Here is a 19,130-nt window from a genome sequence, read left to right on the forward strand (position 1 = left end):
TATAGTTAAATACTGCTGTTTAAGTCATATGCCATTTAATTATGAATGAAAACTACACAAATATTTATTCAAAATCAAAAATGGGTACATTGTAGTATAGCATTCACAATTTCAATAGTGGAACCAAGTATACTATACTGCCATTTCCATTTCAATTTTAGGATGTGGTTTGTAATCTTTAATAATGAAGTCCTCATATTTGAAATCATCAATGGATTCAATTTTTCTAGCAAATTCTAATGTTGGAAACTGTTTTGGTTCTCTCTGTAGCTGTATCTTTAATGGTTCAATATGATTTAGATACACGTGGGTATCTCCTGTTGTGTGTATAAATTCTCCAGCCTATAAAAACAACCAAATTTAAACATTTGTATTTGTAGCTTGAGCTTCCCAGAATCATATTGACCATGATCATTTTGAAGAGTAGGTAAGTATACACGATCAGTCCTTATGTGTAGTGTCAGACTGCTTAGATGTCCATGATAAGTTATTGCAAAAATGGAAATTTGTTGGTTTGGTACAAATATCTCAAGAAAAATGCAAAACTGAAACCATACTATTCATGGGTAAAGAATACAGAAGATACAATATGGTTCAGCAGTAAACAAATTCATTTCAGGCTTTTGTGGAATGCTGTACTGTTGCTTGGCCATGTATACATTATAATAATTAGATATTATCATTTTAAAGTATGTATGTATGGCATTATAGACAATAAGAAAATAGGTTTAAACGCATACACAATATGGAGTCTTAGATAATCTTAGATCTTACATACACATGCAGCTATTGCACATAGTTTGCAATAGCGTAAGTGTCCATATTGCACTTTGAGTGCCTAAGTTTATAAAAAATCAGATGAACTGTGGTCCACATTGTGATGAGATAGTTGCAGTTCAAAGACCTAAAGTTGGTTAAAGTAGCAAAGTATACACATAACTAACACATGCAAAATAATTTTCATTTAATCACAAGCAAAATCAAAAAGAACACTTACTTGGTAACCAGTTACATGAGCAATCATGTGTGTGAGCAGCGAATAACTAGCTATATTAAATGGAACTCCTAAGCCCATGTCAGCACTTCTTTGGTACAACAAGCAAGATAATTTCCCATCAGCCACATAGAATTGTGCTAAACAGTGACATGGTGGTAGTGCCATCTTCTTAAGGTCTGAAGAATTCCATGCACATATCAACATTCTTCTGTCTGCTGGATTGTTCCTATAATACAATTAATATTATTTTTCTTACTTTAAGGCTAATAGTTTTGATAATTATGATGAAAGCATTGAGAAATAGCCTTGTTGCATTAGGTTATTATATTCTAGGTTGAATTTAATTTAATAATAACGGGTTCAAAGATTTTTTTCAATATTACTAATTAGTTAATCTGGTTTTTAAATATCCTAAGTTTGATTTTGTTATTTATATACAGTCAAAATCTGTTATAACGACATCGAAGGGACTGCTCATATTCAGTCGTAAAAACCGATAGTCGTAACAACCGGTGATGTTTAATGTGTATTGTGCAAGTACAAACAAATCGACAGGGAATTATTGGAAAAATATATTTACATAATACGCGATTTTTCTTCAATATTAATTTGTTTTCTTTTTCTTTGCGACATTTTGAAAGTTTCATGAATAACTCCACAAAGTTTTGGTGCGTCTTGTGTATAGGATAAGTAACAAACTAACTGAAGAGATATGAAGAAGCGGACTTTGATTCTACCGCATACACGCGTTTTGTTTCTAAGAATTAGAAAAGACCCTACACTAAACTAGATCTTATTGTTTTCTTTCCTAATTTTAATAGCCATTGAAGACAGATGTGGATACCTATTCAAATTGTTTACAATACAGCTTAGCCGGTCGTTCTAACAGATCTAATTCTCCGAAATATTAGTTAAATATGGTCGTTTTATGAGGTATGTCGTTATAAGCAATGTCGTATAAAGCAATGTTTTTAATAAGGCGGTCATATGGCATTCAGCCGGGACCTTTGTTCTATGTTATTATAACCGGCATGTTGTTCTAAACGATGTCGCAGTAAACGGTTTTGACTGTAATTATATAATTTTAGCAGACAAATTTATCACTTACTTAATAGAATCTATTACACTTTGCAGTTGGTCTATACCCTGTCCAGTATAATCAGTCTGACAATCAATATATTTTGCACCACTATGTCTCCATTGAAATCCATATACAGGGCCTAGATCTCCTAAAAATTTGTTACTTTTTTATGTACAAATTATAATTAGCATAATTTTTTTCCCTGGTATTGTCTGATCTCACTCTCTTTAAGACATGAGGTTAAAATCACAACTATGTTGATAACATTTATTCTGATTTCAATATTAGAGAAACAATTGCTTCACTGTAGAAATTTACAATAACACCAGTAAAAGTGGATTGGCGATTCAAGAATACTGGTATAATAATCTGAACATGCTGATATTAAAACTATTCTTGGGAACCTGCATTAATTTAAGATATCCAGGGAATTACTAGTAGTACCTAACACCATACAGGATGTATTGGAACTATTTCTGAAAATAGAAATCTTTCATTTTTAATTGGGACACTAAGTTAGAATTACATTTTTGGCAAATTTATTTATGTTATGATTTAAAGCAGTTATGAAAATATAAATTTCAGTACCTTCTTCTCTGTCAGTAAATCCTAAATTGTCAAGGAAATTTCTTGATCCATTTGCATCCCAAATGTGTACACCTTTGGCAGCTAATGCTTTTGAATCCGTAGACCCGGAGATCATCCACAGTAGTTCTTCTATAACACCTCTTGTAAATACTCGTTTAGTTGTGAGAAGTGGAAGCGTGTTATTGTGAAGAGAGTACCTCTGCATCGCTCCAAATATCGAAAGGGTACCTACCCCCGTTCTATCAACTCTTTTATCGCCTAAATACAAATGATTTTAGTTGATATACGGAAGTAATGAGAACCTACATTAATGCCCATTAATTACTTACCAGATTTTATGATTTGGTCGATAAGTTTTAAATATTGATATTCATCATGAGACTTTATTTCGACATCGTTATTGTGTGTCATTATGTATTTCTTTCGTTCAAGTTTTCTAAATTACGGCTTTCGATTTCTATGGTAAGTGAATTAATTAAATTTGTATTTTTTACTTTATTGAACACCACATAAAGAAAAATAATTAAATTGAACAAATAAATTAGACGAATTCATAACCACAATCACACAATGAAACAATTTAGTTTGACTGGAAATAAAAGCGCGCGAAAATAGTAGTAGTTTTATTTTTCCAAATGGAAAGGCAAAGGTATCACACCATACAGCCTAATCTTTTATATATATTTTTTATGAAATGAAATGAAGCTGATTAATTTAATATCAAAACATGGCATGGCATGGCATGAAATGAAATGAATGAAATGAGATAAGATGATATGATATCGGATATTTTTATGAAAAATTATAATAATATGGAGTGAATGAAATGAAGGATTTAAGACATTAATCAACTGGGATGAAATTAAATGAAATGAGATGATATGGGATGAAATATAATCTCAGTAAAATCGTGATCTTTTACTGATATTTTTTCAGCGGACTTTTTGGAGGATCCCGAGAAGTTACGTCTAACGGCTTTGTTTCATTTTCCCAAATTTGTGCATTCTCACAGATACTAAATAATTAATAAACCACCGTTATTACACATTTAAAGCTGAAGAAACAGTAAATAGATAAAATAAAACAAATCGCACAACTTGACACCTCGCGTTCCCGCCAAAAACTCGCGCCAAATAGTGGGTTGTTTCTTGTTTCATTTTTCCAAAACAGAAAAGACGAAGGCATCGCATCATACAGTCCAGTCTTATTTTTTTATATAAATCGAAGTGAACTTTTTTGGAGGAAAATGGTGTGTGAATTCTTTTTAATGTTAATTTTTTTTTTGTTTTGAGTAATTGGTGAGAATCAATCGATCTATCAATTTCAAAACGATCGCAAGCAGTCACGTGATACTTTGTAATGTGCGTATTTCAAACAGAAAATAATTACTCGGGATCTGAAAGTGATACAAATAAAGTACATTAAGTACAGTAGTGCCTAATGTGCTTATATTCTCTTTTGTGAACACCGATATGGTAGTAGTACCGACGTAGTTGTGGTCTGACGATCTCTTAGCAACCGATCTCTAAATAAATGTGTTGATTATATTAAATTTCTCTTTAAACTAAATATAAAGCCAAAATAAAATATATGAAATATTAATGATATGATTTTTAAATATTATTTTAGTTAATAATTGCTTTATGGATTTAAAAGTTATGTATTATAGAAAAAGAGCATGCATACATAATTTGGATTATATTCAATAAAAATATTTAGTAATTCTTAATAATTACTGTAAGTATGCATTTTAACTACTTACTATGATTTTATTAGATTCATATGGGTCGCAGTGACTGTAAGGTACTTATATGTTATAGTTCCGCCGCTATGAATTCTATAATTTTAAGGTATTTATTTTCGAATATTGAAAAACTTCCTGAAATGTTAGGGGATCTTTGCTGTAGTACAGCGGTCGGGGAGCTTTTTTAATTATTACCCCAAAATATTTTTGTGGAAGTTGATATTATCCCATGGCGAAGAACAAAAAGAAACGAAATCGCTTCTTTTTAGCATCTTTCATATTATAGCCCCCATGATAATTTGAAATCACAACGACTCTAAAGAAGTTTCACTTCAATATATACTTTTTATTCACAAAAGTTTCATTTTCACCCCCCAAAATTTTATTTTACCCTTTTTGGGGTAATTTACCTCAGTACCTCGACCGCTGCTGTAGTATTAAAAATTATCAATTCAATACTATTTAATGTTTAATAGGTGCATGTATTAAAATGCCTCTGTGTGAAGCGCCACGTCTAGAGCTCGGAAGTGCGCCACAAACTCCTAGTGTCGTACCGTCGCCGTCTTCATCAGAAATATCCAGTGCAAGTTCGCCAGAGCCTCCGAATGTTCGGACCACCTCTTTATTTAGGTACAATATTTTTAAAGTTTGTTTTTAATCTTGTATGAAAGGATCTTTATTATTCGTGAAAGAATTATAAAAATATAAAAATTATATTTAAAAATAAAATAAAAAATAATGCAACATGTTACGCAGCAATCAACTGATTTCGTGAAAAAGTTGAAAACAAGTATCTAGGTCATCGCAAAACGTAAAAGAAAAAACTTAGAATAGTTTACAGGTTGCATGATTTCTGTAAACAAGGTTGTAGTGGCACAGGCCAACTGTACCCGCGTTTTGAATAAATATAATGAATAGGCGTATGTAGTAAAATAGCAGTTCTCTCTTTATAAAAGTCTCACTTTATTTTACACACTACAAAACAAAACTTCCAAAATCGCTAAGTTCATTTTTTTTTGTGAACGAATCAATACGCTCAAAGGTTATAGGTTATAGGACATTAAATTAGTTATCTGGGGTCAGCTACAACAATCACCAACCGGTTACACCAACGGAATAAAATCTACAAACAGATTTAAACGCATACAAGCAAGCATACATCATAAGTAAAAGATAAGATTTTTACAGTTTATTTTGGCTTAAATGGGCAGAAAAGCGTACGGTTCTACTAGCCAAGTGACCACCGGAGATTATAATAAAATCTCCGGTGGTCACTTTAGCAAATCTTATTTGTTAATGTCAAAAATGGCCATATTTGTAATTTTTTTATTGCTTAGATGGGTGGACGAGCTCACAGCCCACCTGGTATTAAGTGGTTACTGGAGCCCATAGACATCTACAAAGTAAATGCGCCACCCACCTTAAGATATAAGTTATAAGGTCACAGTATAGTTACAAAGGCTGCCCCACCCTTCAAACCGAAACGCATTACTGCTTCACGGCAGAAATAGGCAGGGTGGTGGTACCCTTGCGGACTCACAAGAGATCCTACCACCAGTAATATGTATTGGTTTCCATATAATATGTATTGGTATTATCCAATTGTTATTATCCATTATAATATGTATTGGTTGTATTTCATAGGGCACTTGCTATGCCCCTACCGGAACCTGAACAGCCTCCAGGTCAGGAAGACCTGGAGCGACGTTTACCTGGTTACCGACGTATCGTCATACCCCGAGAACTAACCTTGATAGAACTCTTAGTAAGTTGATGTTTTAAATTCCATGAATCAATATTTTTATAAAAGACTATATAGCTGACCCGGCAAACGTTGTTTTGCCATATACATAGGATTTCTAGGGAATTTCTAGTGTAGAAAAAAAAGTAACTTATTGTAAGTGTGTAAGGATGTGATAAATGAGTGAAAGAGGCATCTCTAGCGCTGTGAACGATGAGGAAATATAAAAATAACAAAACCTCATTCAACCACAAAATGCATCAAAATAACAAAAAAAAATTGTAAAAAAAAATGGGTGGACAACCCTTATCATGAAAAATAGATAGTAGCCGATTCTCAGACCTACTGAACATGCCTATAAAATTTCGTAAAAATCGGTCAAACCGTTTCAGAGGAGTATGGTAAATAACATTGTGACACGAGAATTTTATATTTAGGATGAAGAAAACAAATACATTTGTTTTTATTAATTTGTTTTTAATTAACAGAAACAATCCAGTGGTGTGAATTCAGATGAAGAAGTTCTCAGGATTAGGGAGGCCAAGCTTCGCGTCATAGCCGAAAGAGTTGGCCTGAGACGACTACATGTCTTAGCGCCCAGGTTGCGTTCGTTAATTTTGGACGGCAGTGCACTTTCCTCTTTAAGAGATCTTGGGATCGGCCTGGTTCATCTTAAGGTTGATGTATCATAATTATTTCAAAATGTTTTGAAATGTAACATTCTTATCAATACGTTAATACAATTTAGAACACGATCAGCAGTAAGTCCATAACTGCCCTATAATTTTTATTTTTTATTGCTTAGATTGGGTGGACGAGCTCAAAATAGATAGTACTTTATATTCTTTGGTTATGGCGAGTCGTAGATATAGTTAAAACTACTTTTATGGTTAAATCTGACGATTTTATTGTTATCGTATGATTTCCAACACTGCAAATACTATCTAAATAATAATAAAGAAAACAAAAAAAGTTATAAAAAAATCATAAAAAAAAACGCTAGTCCGGCATTTAATTCAAAAGTCGACGAATAGTCATCCGTGACCACGAAAACTGTTAAAGTATTCGTAACGCCGGAAATATGAGAATAATAAACGCGAGATTAAGCCGTACAAGTAATTTTTATTATTTATAGAAATTATACATAACTAAATTATTTCATTGTTAGGTACTAAGCGTAAACCGTTGTGGTTTGACTAGCTTAGACGGAGTATGGGGCTTGGGAGCTCTTCGTGAACTAAATGCGGCCGGGAATCGTCTACACGATTTACAACCGTTGGGTGCATTACAGAAACTTCACACTTTAAATATGGCTGAGTATGTGTTTTACTTAGTGAGTCGAAAAAGTTCGAATGAGATCCTAACATTCCTAACCGATTTGAGATACGTCGAAACATTCGTAAACATATCCTGAATTGTGTCGAGAAATCGAAATATTGAAAGAAAAATCTTAATAATACAAGTTATTCGGATTGAAAGCTAACTGATAGAATTGTAGAAGGTATTTCAGACGATTTCACTAATGAAAAAAATTCGGAATAAAATCTGCTACGATTTTCTGTTATAATTTTTCAGTAATCCAATAGTGGATTCTACCCGTCTATGGACTTTGGGTGTCTGTGGGTCACTTCGACGATTAACCCTACAGGGAACTCCAGTATCTGAATGTCCACAATATCGTCCCAGAGTAGCCGCGGTGTTGCCGATGCTAGTTTATCTGGATGAAAGGCCTTTACATAGAGATATCGAATGTGCGTATTACTTTTACAATAAATCTTTTTAATCGCATTCTGGTTCATGTTAAATGAATTATAAATATACCTACTGATTTCATTAGGAATTATGAGCTAGTTGAACTTATTGAACGATATAGTGGTAGGAATTTTTATTGAAATCTGGTTTACAAAACGGTTGGCCGCAAATTCAAGCACTAATCCTGCAAATGTCCGAAATTTCTATTTGTATTTAAATTTTATTTGTAAGAATCTTCTTGTATACCTTACTCACAGGTGGGCTGAAGCCTTGGAGAGCAAGGGCGAGGCTCTTGCTGTGAGCCTTGATATCGCGAAGGCCTTCGACAGGGTCTGGCATAGGGCACTTCTATCGAAGTTACCATCTTACGGAATCCCCGAGGGTCTCTGCAAGTGGATCGCTAGCTTTTTGGATGGGCGGAGCATCACGGTCGTTGTAGACGGTGACTGTTCTGATACCATGACCATTAACGCTGGCGTTCCACAAGGTTCGGTGCTCTCCCCCACGCTTTTCATCCTGTATATCAATGACATGCTGTCTATTGATGGCATGCATTGCTATGCAGATGATAGCACGGGGGATGCGCGATATATCGGCCATCAGAGTCTCTCTCGGAGCGTGGTGCAAGAGAGACGATCAAAACTTGTGTCTGAAGTGGAGAACTCTCTGGGGCGAGTCTCCGAATGGGGTGAATTGAACCTGGTTCAATTCAACCCGATAAAGACACAAGTTTGCGCGTTCACTGCGAAGAAGGACCCCTTTGTCATGGCGCCGCAATTCCAAGGAGTATCCCTGCAACCTTCTGAGAGTATCGGGATACTTGGGGTCGACGTTTCGAGCGATGTCCAGTTTCGGAGTCATTTGGAAGGCAAAGCCAAGTTGGCGTCCAAAATGCTGGGAGTCCTCAACAGAGCGAAGCGGTACTTCACGCCTGGACAAAGACTTTTGCTTTACAAAGCACAAGTCCGGCCTCGCGTGGAGTACTGCTCCCATCTCTGGGCCGGGGCTCCCAAATACCAGTTTCTTCCATTTGACTCCATACAGAGGAGGGCCGTTCGGATTGTCGATAATCCCATTCTCTCGGATCCTTTGGAGCCTCTGGGTCTGCGGAGGGACTTCGGTTCCCTCTGTATTTTATACCGTATGTTCCATGGGGAGTGCTCTGAGGAATTGTTCGAGATGATACCAGCATCTCGTTTTTACCATCGCACCGCCCGCCACCGGAGTAGAGTTCATCCATACTACCTGGAGCCACTGCGGTCATCCACAGTGCGTTTCCAGAGATCTTTTTTGCCACGTACCATCCGGCTATGGAATGAGCTCCCCTCCTCGGTGTTTCCCGAGCGCTATGACATGTCCTTCTTCAAACGAGGCTTGTGGAGAGTATTAAGCGGTAGGCAGCGGCTTGGCTCTGCCCCTGGCATTGCTGAAGTCCATGGGCGACGGTAACCACTCACCATCAGGTGGGCCGTATGCCCGTCTGCCTACAAAGGCAATAAAAAAAAAAAAAAAAAAAAGAATATTGTATTTCTGGGTTCTATGTTACAAACGGCGTTCAGTGTCGTAGTCATTTGAAAGGAGCAGTTAAGTTGTTATTCAAAATGTTGGGAGTCTTCAACAGGACCAAGCGGTGCTTAATGTCTGGACTTAAGCTATTTGTGCGCTACAAAGTGTTCGTTCGCACTCACGTGGTGTGCTTCTCCGAATTCTGGGCTGGCGTTCCTAAGTGTCTTCTTCATTTTCCGTTGTATCAACTGATGTGACTATGCCGGTATTCAAATTCTGGCCGCTATAAATGTTAAGAAATAAGTACTTAATGCGAATTCACAAACTCCTTTCACGATGAAGGAATAGCATAATTTAATTTTAAAAAAATTGCGTAGTTACTGGTGGTAAGATTAGCCTGCACGGGTAAATACTATCATCCCACCTATTTCTGCCGCAAAGCAGTCATGCTCCGCAGTTTGTTGAGTGGAGCAACAATACAATACAATTGAGACTGACTTTGTCTTCATCCGGTTTTGAAACAAAATATTATTACACATCGTTCTTTAAACGTGGTATGAAGAGAGTCTTCATAGTTTTGCTATGGTCCTGGTATTGCTGACGTTTATGAGCGACGATGACGATCACTCATCAGCAAGTCGACCGTATGTCCTTCCAAAGTTAGCCTATAATATTAGGTGCTTGTCCATTAAAATGCAAATATTTCACACGTCACGTTTACGTCAACTCATCTGGCATTACAGACGATTCAGACGGAATATTTGGACCAGCGTCATCATCATCCGACTCAGAAGAGAGTGACGCGAGTGGTGGAAATGATTTATTGGAAACGTCACACCTGCCAAATCGGACATCAGACACTGCACCGAAAATTTTTAATAACGTATCAACTTTTTGAATATAGCACAATAAAAATAAATAGTTATAAATTATTTATTTAATTAAAGCAACTTTTATTTTAATAATTATATTATACTGAGTAGGTTCTTAAAAATCTCTCTTAAAATTCAATAAATGCATAAACCATCTGAAATCGCTGTACAATTTAAAAAAAAACCGTCCGTTTTGTAATTTTTATATAACTTGCAGCTTCAACCAGAATCTAGTCCTGAGAAAGCGTCCAGTTCGGTTGAATCGGACGCAGTACCTAATCATTTGCTGCGTCGAAGACCAGCTACCACTGAAGGAGCCGGTGCAAGATCTCGGACAATCCTCGAGAATCGACCAAAAACAGCTACTGATCGACCAAGTTTTGATGCACCAACCAAACTAGAGATACTCAACACTCTCATGGGTATTATACTTAACATTTTACTAGTCTACACTTTACGATTCATTTATAACTGTGTACAGGTTAAGCGGCTACCGAAGGCCCAGATCGCAAAACCTGAATGGCGATGTCTTGCTTGAGATATTGGGGTTAAAATCACAACGAATGTCCTATGTTTTAACCGCGTACACATAATTGCTTCACACCAGTAATAAATATTGCACTGTCTCAATAATGCTCAATGTAAATGAATAGGTAATCCTCTCGCAGGTCTGCTGGAAGAGATTTCTCAAAGAAATAAGCAGTGCCTTTGTACATAATTTTCCTATTACTCTGTACTGTGTCTTGTTTTCTGTGTGTACATAAATAAATAAATAAATAGGTAACTAGGTCAATAAATTTGGTCTGTTATTGAAATGAATCTATACATAGAAAAGTAGATGTGTGTTGTCGATGCATATACTCCCTATAGGCCTCTCTAGCGGCTGGACCAATTTTGATGAATCTTTCCGGAAGTCTTCCGTGTTCTGTGCTGTGAGTTTGAAAGCAACATATCACAGTTGAATCAAAGATGGGTCAGCAAATCGGGCCAGGTTTGACTACTTAGAACTAGACGGCGGCTTGTATGACCCCTGGCATTGCTAACGTCCATGGGCGACGGTGACTATTTACCATCAAGTGGCTGGTTAGAACTAGGCGGTGGCTTGGATGATCCCTGGCATTGCTGACGACCATGCGCGACGGTGACTATTTACAATCAAGTGAGCCGTATACTAGGCTGCATACAAACGCACGAGTAGGTACCACCACCCCGCCTATTTCTGTCGTGAAGCAGTAATGCGTTTCGGTTTGAAGAGTGGGCCAGCCGTTGTAACTATACTGAGACCTTAGAACTTAAATCTCAAGATGGGTGGCGCATTTACGTTGTAGATGTCTATGGGCTCCAGTAACCACTTAACACCAGGTGGGCTGTGAGATAGTCCACCCATCTAAGCAATAAAAAAAAATCAGTATACAAATAAAAAAATATTTCAAATAGTTTTTTAAAATTATGTTCAACATTTAATTCAGCGTTGTCGTGCCACATCCATAAGCAATGCCTAATGCCAATAAATAAGAAGTCTTTGTTATTCTATTACTGCATTGGTATAGATGAGTACTGTACATGTTTTTGCACATTATGATCTGTTAGCGAACAAAATGAAACCTTAGTTAAGTTATGTATGTACGTTATCAGATAAAGAATGGAGATGCAGTGGCAGTAAATTGACATCTCACGGTGCGGTTTGCGGAAATTTGGCGAGATCTTTGCGGCGTTTAAGTGCGAATTCCTCCAAATCATTTGGTAAGTACGGAATGCATTGTTTTTTGTATTGTAGCATGTACTAAGTTTGTCGTACATCAAAATCAAATGGTATATGGCTTAACGGTAGACAGCGGCTTGGCTCTGTCCCTGGTATTGCTGAAGTCCATGGGCGACGGTAACCACTCACCATCAGGTGGGCCGTACGCTCGTCTGCCTACTAAGGCAATACAAAAAAAAAAATATTTTATAATCAGATGATCTTACATGGTAATAGGCTAGCTTTTAATTGAACAGTAGGATACGCGGTTTTCGCGAATGGCTAATTGGAACATATAGACATCACAATTTGAAGGACATGCTTTCAAAGTTTGTGTTGTATATACAAATGTATGTTCTGTTTTTCAAATCGAAATGCGTGAATGTTTAGGGCGCAAATAGTGAGGAGGGTGGTATCGATCTACACAGGCTCACAATATTCCTTTGCATCAGTAATCAGTTATGATTTGAAAAGTTTTTATTGTACGAGATTCACCATGTGTCTGGCAACCACTTCATAGCACGTAACACCTAATATAATTCACTAAAACTACTAACCAAATCGAGAATATATCATATGAGTATCCACATATTGTGCTGATCTGAGTTAGAAAGTACACAAGCAGTTGAAGAACCATATAGTCAGGTATGATATTCAATATGATACAATAAGGAAAATACGTATAAGCTATGAACTGCTCCGTAGGTACTGGAGAAAAAAAACTGCAAAATTTCCATGACTGTAACTAACGTTTTAATGTCATTATATCGTTTGGTTTGAAGAGATTAGTAATTATACGTGGAAAAATCAGATTCATCGCATTGCAATTTAGAATAATTAGATGATGACTGAGCTTTGCTCGTTTTTTTTTGATAACGCCATCTTGTTGTCTTTAAAGCGGTTAGTTGCCCTCAATTAAGAAAAATAGTATTATTATTCGCCAATAGATGTCGGGAAGAGTTGATTATTGAAAACACGAATAAAACAACATTTTCTGAAAATAAATCGTAGCTAGATCGATTTATTGCCCGTGAAATCCCCTGTATACCAAATTTTATGAAAATCTTTAAAGCCGTTTCCGAGGTTCAGATTATATAATTATATGTATGCAAGAATTGCTCGTTTGCTGCCGTGAAGCAGTAATGCGTTTCGGTTTGAAGGGCGGGGCAGCCGTTGTAACTATACTGAGACCTTAGAACTTTATATATTATTTCAAGGTGGGTGGCGCATTTACGTTGTAGATGTCTATGGGCTCCATTAACCACTTACCATCAGGTGGGCTGTGATATCGTCCACCCATCTAAGCAATAAAAAAACTAAAAATTAAGTTACATCGTTTGGCTTTTTATGTGTTGTTTCAATTGTATTTAAATAATTGTGAACACTGTTTAGGTTGTTAAATAATATCCTCATAGAATATTGTCCCGTGTGGACATATCAATAGAGTTTTATTCTTAAATATCATGTTTTTTAATTCAGAGTATTAAAAGAGTTGATATTTTAGTATCTTATACAACTGGATATATATACCTAAAAACAATATCTTCGGATACTCTGCCGAAAGTGCTAAACTTTAGCATTAGACTATTTCTTAGTTCTCCCACAGAACAATAAATTAACAATACAGAAGTTCCTTTTTATTTCATATAAGTAGTAGATTAACCTACAAGGCTACCTCGGAAACAGGTTTTAATGTAAATTAGCAATTCAGTTGTTGAAGCCTAAGTAAAGTATACCTAAGTTTTAACAAACCTGAAAATAAATTTTGAAATCTTCGAAAATGCCTTATATACATACTATACGTGTTACATTCTTAACCTACTGTGAAATACTTTTTTTTTTTATTACTTAGATTGTTGGACGAGCTCACAGCCCACCTGGTGTTAAGTGGTTACTGGAGCCCATAGACATCCACAACGTAAATGCGCCACCCACCTTGAGATATAAGTTCTAAGGTCTGAAGTAAGTTACAACGGCTGCCCCACCCTTCAATACTGTGAAAATTGGAAAATATTTGTAAATATTTAGAAGGCTGCCCCGATCGGTACGTGAAGTACTTGCCTTCTATTACGTGATGTTTGTGTATTTACGAAACGACTGTTGATTCACTTAGTTCAATAGAAAGTATACATTTTCGCACGTATGAATGAATACCTACGTAGTGCTGTTTATTATAGAGGCTGGATACTCGATGATCTTACATTATGAGAGTTTGTTTGGACATAGAAAGACGGTACTGTTTTTTGAGAATAATTGTCTGGCAATGTAACAGAAATCGAGAAGGAGATAGTGGAAGAAACGATGGAAGAAGCCAGTCGAGCTATAGCCGCAGAGATCCCACGGGCTCCCTGCTTAGAAGACTGGATGAAATTTAAAGAACAGACTGGGTATGTTTTTAAACTCATTAGCTATTTAGCGAAACGTATAATAACTATGCAGCAGAATCCGCATGGCGGTAGTACCAAATCACGTAGGCACGCAGCCAGATCAACTTGAAAGTATTCAAGTCATTAGTGTGCTTAGTGCGAGCTTTACTGGTGGTAGGACCTCTTGTGAGTCCGCACGGGTAGGTACCACCTCCCTGCCTACTTCTGCCGTGAAGCAGTAATGCGTTTCGGTTTGAAGGGTGAGGCAGCCATTGTAACTATAATTGAGACCTTAGAACTTATATTTCAAGATGAGTGGCGCATTTACGTTGTGGATGTCTATGGGCTCCAGTAACCACTTAACACCAGGTGGGCTGTGAGATAGTCCACCCATCTAAGCAATAAAAAAATATTGCTATACAAAAAGGTTTTTTAAAATTATGTTCGACAGTTAATTCAGCGTTGTCTCAAGGTGGGTGGCGCATTTACGTTATAGATGTCTATGGGCTCCAGGTGGGCTGTGAGCTCGTTCATCCACCTAAGCTATAAAAAAAGCTCTTTAACGTTCGCAATAGCGTAACAGTTAACTGAAATTTGTATGGAGTTGGAACGATTGTCTAAATTTGCCACTAGGGGCGTTGTTCCAACTGCATACTAATTTGACTTACGTTATACGCTATCGAGAACTTTTAAAAACTCGCACTGAGCACACAGGCTGCGGTTTCAACTTACCTTGGAGTTGGGGCGAAATACACGCACAAGCACACTTTCACAAATACGCATGTGCACACACACACACATGCACGACGACGACGAGAGATTACTGTCTAAAGGTCGCTGTATACGTAACGAGATATTACCTCGGACGGGGACCGACTGCTTCGTTCAAAACTGGAACGGCATACGCACCGTGACTTTTTTTACTTTTTTCCTACCTATGCTGATAGCCTTGAGAGGCTAAATCAGCTTCACCCTAACGTGTGTAGGTGAGCTCATGGGGCTCAAACCAGAGTGTTGCTAACACTGACCCAAGCAAGAGCAGTGCTTCGTAGAATCTACCACCGGATCGGAAACGCGACCCACTGAGAAGATCCGTCGAGAAACTCAGTTGGCTGTGTCTATGGGTTAATTCGCTTGTCGAGCCCTTCTTTGCAAGCGACGGGTTCGACGAGGACCGTGACCGGAGCTTGTGGTGCCTAAAAGCACCGTTAATGGATCGGGAGGATCCGTAATGACGTGCTTTGGGCGACGTCGACTGTTTACCGTTCGGTCTACAGGATCGGGTATGCAGCACCGTGACAGTGACTCGGATCTAACGTGCTAGTGTTGTGAACAACGAAAGATGGATTTTTCATTTCAAGAATTGGCTTTAATTGCTATATTGCTCTAGATGACGAAGTAGCTACGACCGTGAACAAGAAAAGATTTTCTGTACATCTTACATGGCAGAATAGAGAACAAGAGAGAGAATACCACACTACCTACAAAAAAATTCAGGATGATGAGACTCAATTTAGTCAGTATTTTCGAATGGCAAAAGAATGTTTTGCTTTACTGGAAAATATCATCATCAAGACGTCACTATATAGTTCTCTCTCCGGAACGAACGGAGCCGGAGTGCGTAGCGGGAACACGGACGGGACGGGGCACTTGCGGGGCCACGTACGCGTCTCGTCCGCGTCTTCGTGAAATATGCTCTTTCATATACATTTGGTATGATTTTTTTTATTGCTTAGATGGGTGGACGAGCTCACAGCCCACCTGGTGTTAAGTGGCCCATAGACATCCACAACGTAAATGCGCCACCCACCTTGAAATAGAAGTTCTAAGGTCTCACGTATAGTTACAACGGCTGCCCCACCCTCCAAACCGATGTTTGCAAAACTTCCCTTCCTGTCTCGTCTGTATAAAAACCCGTCACGTATGCAGCGGCCTTTAAGCACCCATCAAGGACTTATTATTATTTCCATCTTTATAAATTCAAAATTTTGTGTAGGTATGATGTTATTATGGGTAGGAATTTAATTAGATTTTCTTAATTTATTAGTATTTCGTAAAAGCATATGCACAATCTATGTATATGATGGGGTCATGCAGATATTTTCTGCAAACTACCTAGCTATGTTACTAGTATGGACTTTCGATTTGATCATAAGCATAAATAAAGCAAATAATGAAATCATATTTATTTATAAAATACAAGAAATTGAAAGGATATGGTTGCGTAAAATGCATTGACGTAGCAAGACCTTATTGAATACCATTCTATAAAATCCAATTAGCGTTAACATGAAATTTATTACTGTTATTAACAATAGATATTTGATATAAAAAGGCTATTTATTTTTCTCTTTGTGTCATGTGCAAATGTATCTTTACATTTAGATTTATGTTTATTAGCTTTTAGTTTTTGCGTAGGAAACGTTAGCTTATGTTAGAAAACTTCCTTTTTTTGGTAAAACATCAATGAATACAATTAATAAACCATAGATTAAAATTGTGACGTTTTATTCCCAGAATCGAAATAGATATTGATTTCAACGAGAGACTGAGAGACGTAGATCCTCTGAAAGCTATAGAGCGTCTAGAACAAATTGAAAGAGAAACAATTCAAAGACTAGACCATGATCAGAACGGGAGAGAACTTAATAATGCTACAGGTGTTAATTTACCGAATGCAGCAGCTTCGTTTGCAAGCTGTACCATGTCCCTTTTGGAAGAATGCGAATTATGGCGGGCGGAAAGAGAGCCCGAACCAAATAATGTTCTCTCGTTTGAAGAATTTTCTCCCAGAAATATGACGAGTCGTAACCACTATGAGTCGGAATTCGAATAACTTTCTCGAAGTCGTGCCGCTCAAGAGAAAATTAGCGGTACGGTAAAACTTGTGTACTCGACACGAAAAGTATTGTTTGTTATGTTTTACAAGATTATACAATGATAAAGTTTGTTATTTATAAATAAAATTTGTTAATGCCCTGGAAGTTTTTATTTATTTATTTTCAATGTAAATTTTATTTTTTAATGTATAAACGAATTACAATATTTTGAAATAAATTAGGTAAAGACCGATAAATGTATACAATCCTTTCTGAGAATTGCTCTAAATTAAAGTTCGGAATGTCGAGCGTTTTATACACTAGTGGTTGTCTTTTATTGTCATTACACTCAGACGAGCGTACAGCCCATCTGATTGCAACTAGTCACCGTCGCTCATGGACATCAACAATACCTGGGGCATAACCAACGTAGGCAGCTGCTTGTGCTGCTAGTTTATTTATTTTGGTTTCATTCGGAGCATTTGGAAAATGTAACCATATAACAAAATGCAATACAATGGACAATTATAAACTAGTAATTAACCTCACTTATTATTAATAATAATAAATATTTTTTTTATAATCTAGGTATCAAAGTCCAATTCGTGATCGCATATTGATTAAATAGTAGCCACACTGAATATTTTCATTCGGAAAAAAATCTATAGACAATCGTTTTTCTCCTAACAGCATTTGGCATGTTGATGCAAAGAAAAAAAACTTTATTAATGGATTCGAATCGATTTGATATTTTTCAGTAAGCATCATTGCAAAAGATATTCGGCACACAGGATACGGTTGCATTTCGAGACATCAGAAATCCTGGCAAGCGCCGTGGCATGTTTAACTTTTACTGGTTTATAGAGGTTTTTTTTCCAAATTTAATGCACATAAGTGGGTTGTTCATTTATTTATCCTATGAGATAAATTGTTTTGTGTATTTAGCTCGTTAGCAAATTGAAATGTCAATCAATAAAATACTATAGTCGTCCGTGATCACGAAAACTGTGGAGTAGATATTCAAAACATTGGAAATAATATAATTCCTCCCGAACAAAATTAAGAATGTAAATAAAAACATGATAAAAATCTGATAGTCCAAAACAGGCGGTTTTTTTAAATAAATATATTACGATATTACTCTAAATCTAAGTTGTCGTAAATGAGATTTATGTCCTAATGCCCGATGTACGTACATAAATATTCTATTCGAAAAGGCCACCTTTGGCTTTTATACAGGCCTTTAATCTGTTTGGCCACGAATCTATGGATTTACGCATTTTCATTTTACGCGCTATTATGTTTCCAAGGGAAATTTCGCCACTGCTTGCTCCAAAGATTTTTTCAGAGACTCAATGTTGGCTTGTCGTTTAGAGCAGGCCATGTCCTTTAAAACTGACCATAATTTGTAATCTAATAAAAAATGTAGTTTTGTGACTCCTTGATAAGACACGCCCCACCAAACCATCACTGACGCAGGATGATGACCACGTTGCACCTTTCCGTCCAATTGAGCAGCTTCTTTAGAACTGTGAGCGTACACTTTAACATTTTGTACACTTTATCATTGTAGTGTTCTTCAATCGTCAAAATTGTTTCATCGGTAAAGAGGTTATTTTTGTGCCTTTCACCCGCGTATCGCGACAGAAGGCGTTTTGATCGATCCAATCTCTTTAATTGTAACAGCCTGGCCACGGGACATTCGCCGATACGAATATTCGCGCGGTGCGAACGGCGAAGCGTCTAGCGACTAAAACAAGCGCATAGAAATGTAGCTAACAAGCCACGCGCACCGGCGACCGGCGAAGCGACCGGCGAAATGTACCGAGCGAATCGCGCGATGCGGCGGGCGAGCAAAACAAATGCATGAATACGGACGGCGCAAGCCACGGAGTCGAGCGGTAGTCGCGGCGAATAGTACAG

The 19,130-nt window shown here is 37.0% G+C and overlaps 2 protein-coding genes across 4 annotated transcripts; one reads left to right on the top strand and one right to left on the bottom strand.

Moving 5' to 3' along the window:
- Positions 1–83: 83 nt before the first annotated feature.
- On the bottom strand, positions 84–3,189 carry Tyms (thymidylate synthase). 2 transcript variants are annotated; one of them, NM_001173365.1, is made up of 5 exons: positions 2,996–3,189; positions 2,667–2,795; positions 2,106–2,226; positions 998–1,223; positions 84–342 (listed from the first exon to the last, which is right to left on the bottom strand). In NM_001173365.1, exons 1-5 carry the CDS (start codon positions 3,075–3,077, stop codon positions 133–135), a joined length of 768 nt encoding a protein of 255 aa, NP_001166836.1. In that variant the 5' UTR covers positions 3,078–3,189; the 3' UTR covers positions 84–132. The 2 variants fall into 2 exon arrangements, with proteins under 2 accessions (NP_001166836.1, NP_001040281.1); NM_001046816.1 differs by having other exon boundaries at positions 2,667–2,924.
- Positions 3,190–3,929: 740 nt separating this feature from the next.
- Positions 3,930–17,372, top strand: LOC101742350 (leucine-rich repeat-containing protein 56). Of its 2 annotated transcripts, none has more exons than XM_021349224.3 (11): positions 3,930–4,027; positions 4,887–5,040; positions 6,055–6,175; positions 6,640–6,828; positions 7,320–7,468; positions 7,727–7,902; positions 10,153–10,292; positions 10,499–10,703; positions 11,917–12,024; positions 14,295–14,409; positions 16,906–17,372. In XM_021349224.3, exons 2-11 carry the CDS (start codon positions 4,901–4,903, stop codon positions 17,222–17,224), a joined length of 1,662 nt encoding a protein of 553 aa, XP_021204899.1. In that variant the 5' UTR covers positions 3,930–4,027; positions 4,887–4,900; the 3' UTR covers positions 17,225–17,372. The 2 variants fall into 2 exon arrangements, with proteins under 2 accessions (XP_021204899.1, XP_004927787.1); XM_004927730.4 differs by having other exon boundaries at positions 4,023–4,403.
- Positions 17,373–19,130: the final 1,758 nt, after the last annotated feature.

This window comes from Bombyx mori, chromosome 13 (genome assembly GCF_030269925.1).
Source record: "Bombyx mori chromosome 13, ASM3026992v2".
NCBI classification, from domain to species: Eukaryota; Metazoa; Arthropoda; class Insecta; order Lepidoptera; family Bombycidae; genus Bombyx; species Bombyx mori.

What these genes read in the sequence shown, in the direction of transcription:
- Tyms (NM_001046816.1), bottom strand. Translation starts at nt 3,077, where the DNA reads ATGACACACAATAACGATGTCGAAATAAAGTCTCATGATGAATATCAA. An exon ending in ATTTACTGACAGAGAAGAAG is followed by an intron (nt 2,227 to 2,666) that starts GTACTGAAATTT and finishes ACAAATTTTTAG; the next exon opens with GAGATCTAGGCCCTGTATAT. An exon ending in AGTGTAATAGATTCTATTAA is followed by an intron (nt 1,224 to 2,105) that starts GTAAGTGATAAA and finishes ATTGTATTATAG; the next exon opens with GAACAATCCAGCAGACAGAA.
- LOC101742350 (XM_021349224.3), top strand. Translation starts at nt 4,901, where the DNA reads ATGCCTCTGTGTGAAGCGCCACGTCTAGAGCTCGGAAGTGCGCCACAA. An exon ending in TAACCTTGATAGAACTCTTA is followed by an intron (nt 6,176 to 6,639) that starts GTAAGTTGATGT and finishes TTTAATTAACAG; the next exon opens with AAACAATCCAGTGGTGTGAA. An exon ending in GAATTCCTCCAAATCATTTG is followed by an intron (nt 12,025 to 14,294) that starts GTAAGTACGGAA and finishes GCAATGTAACAG; the next exon opens with AAATCGAGAAGGAGATAGTG.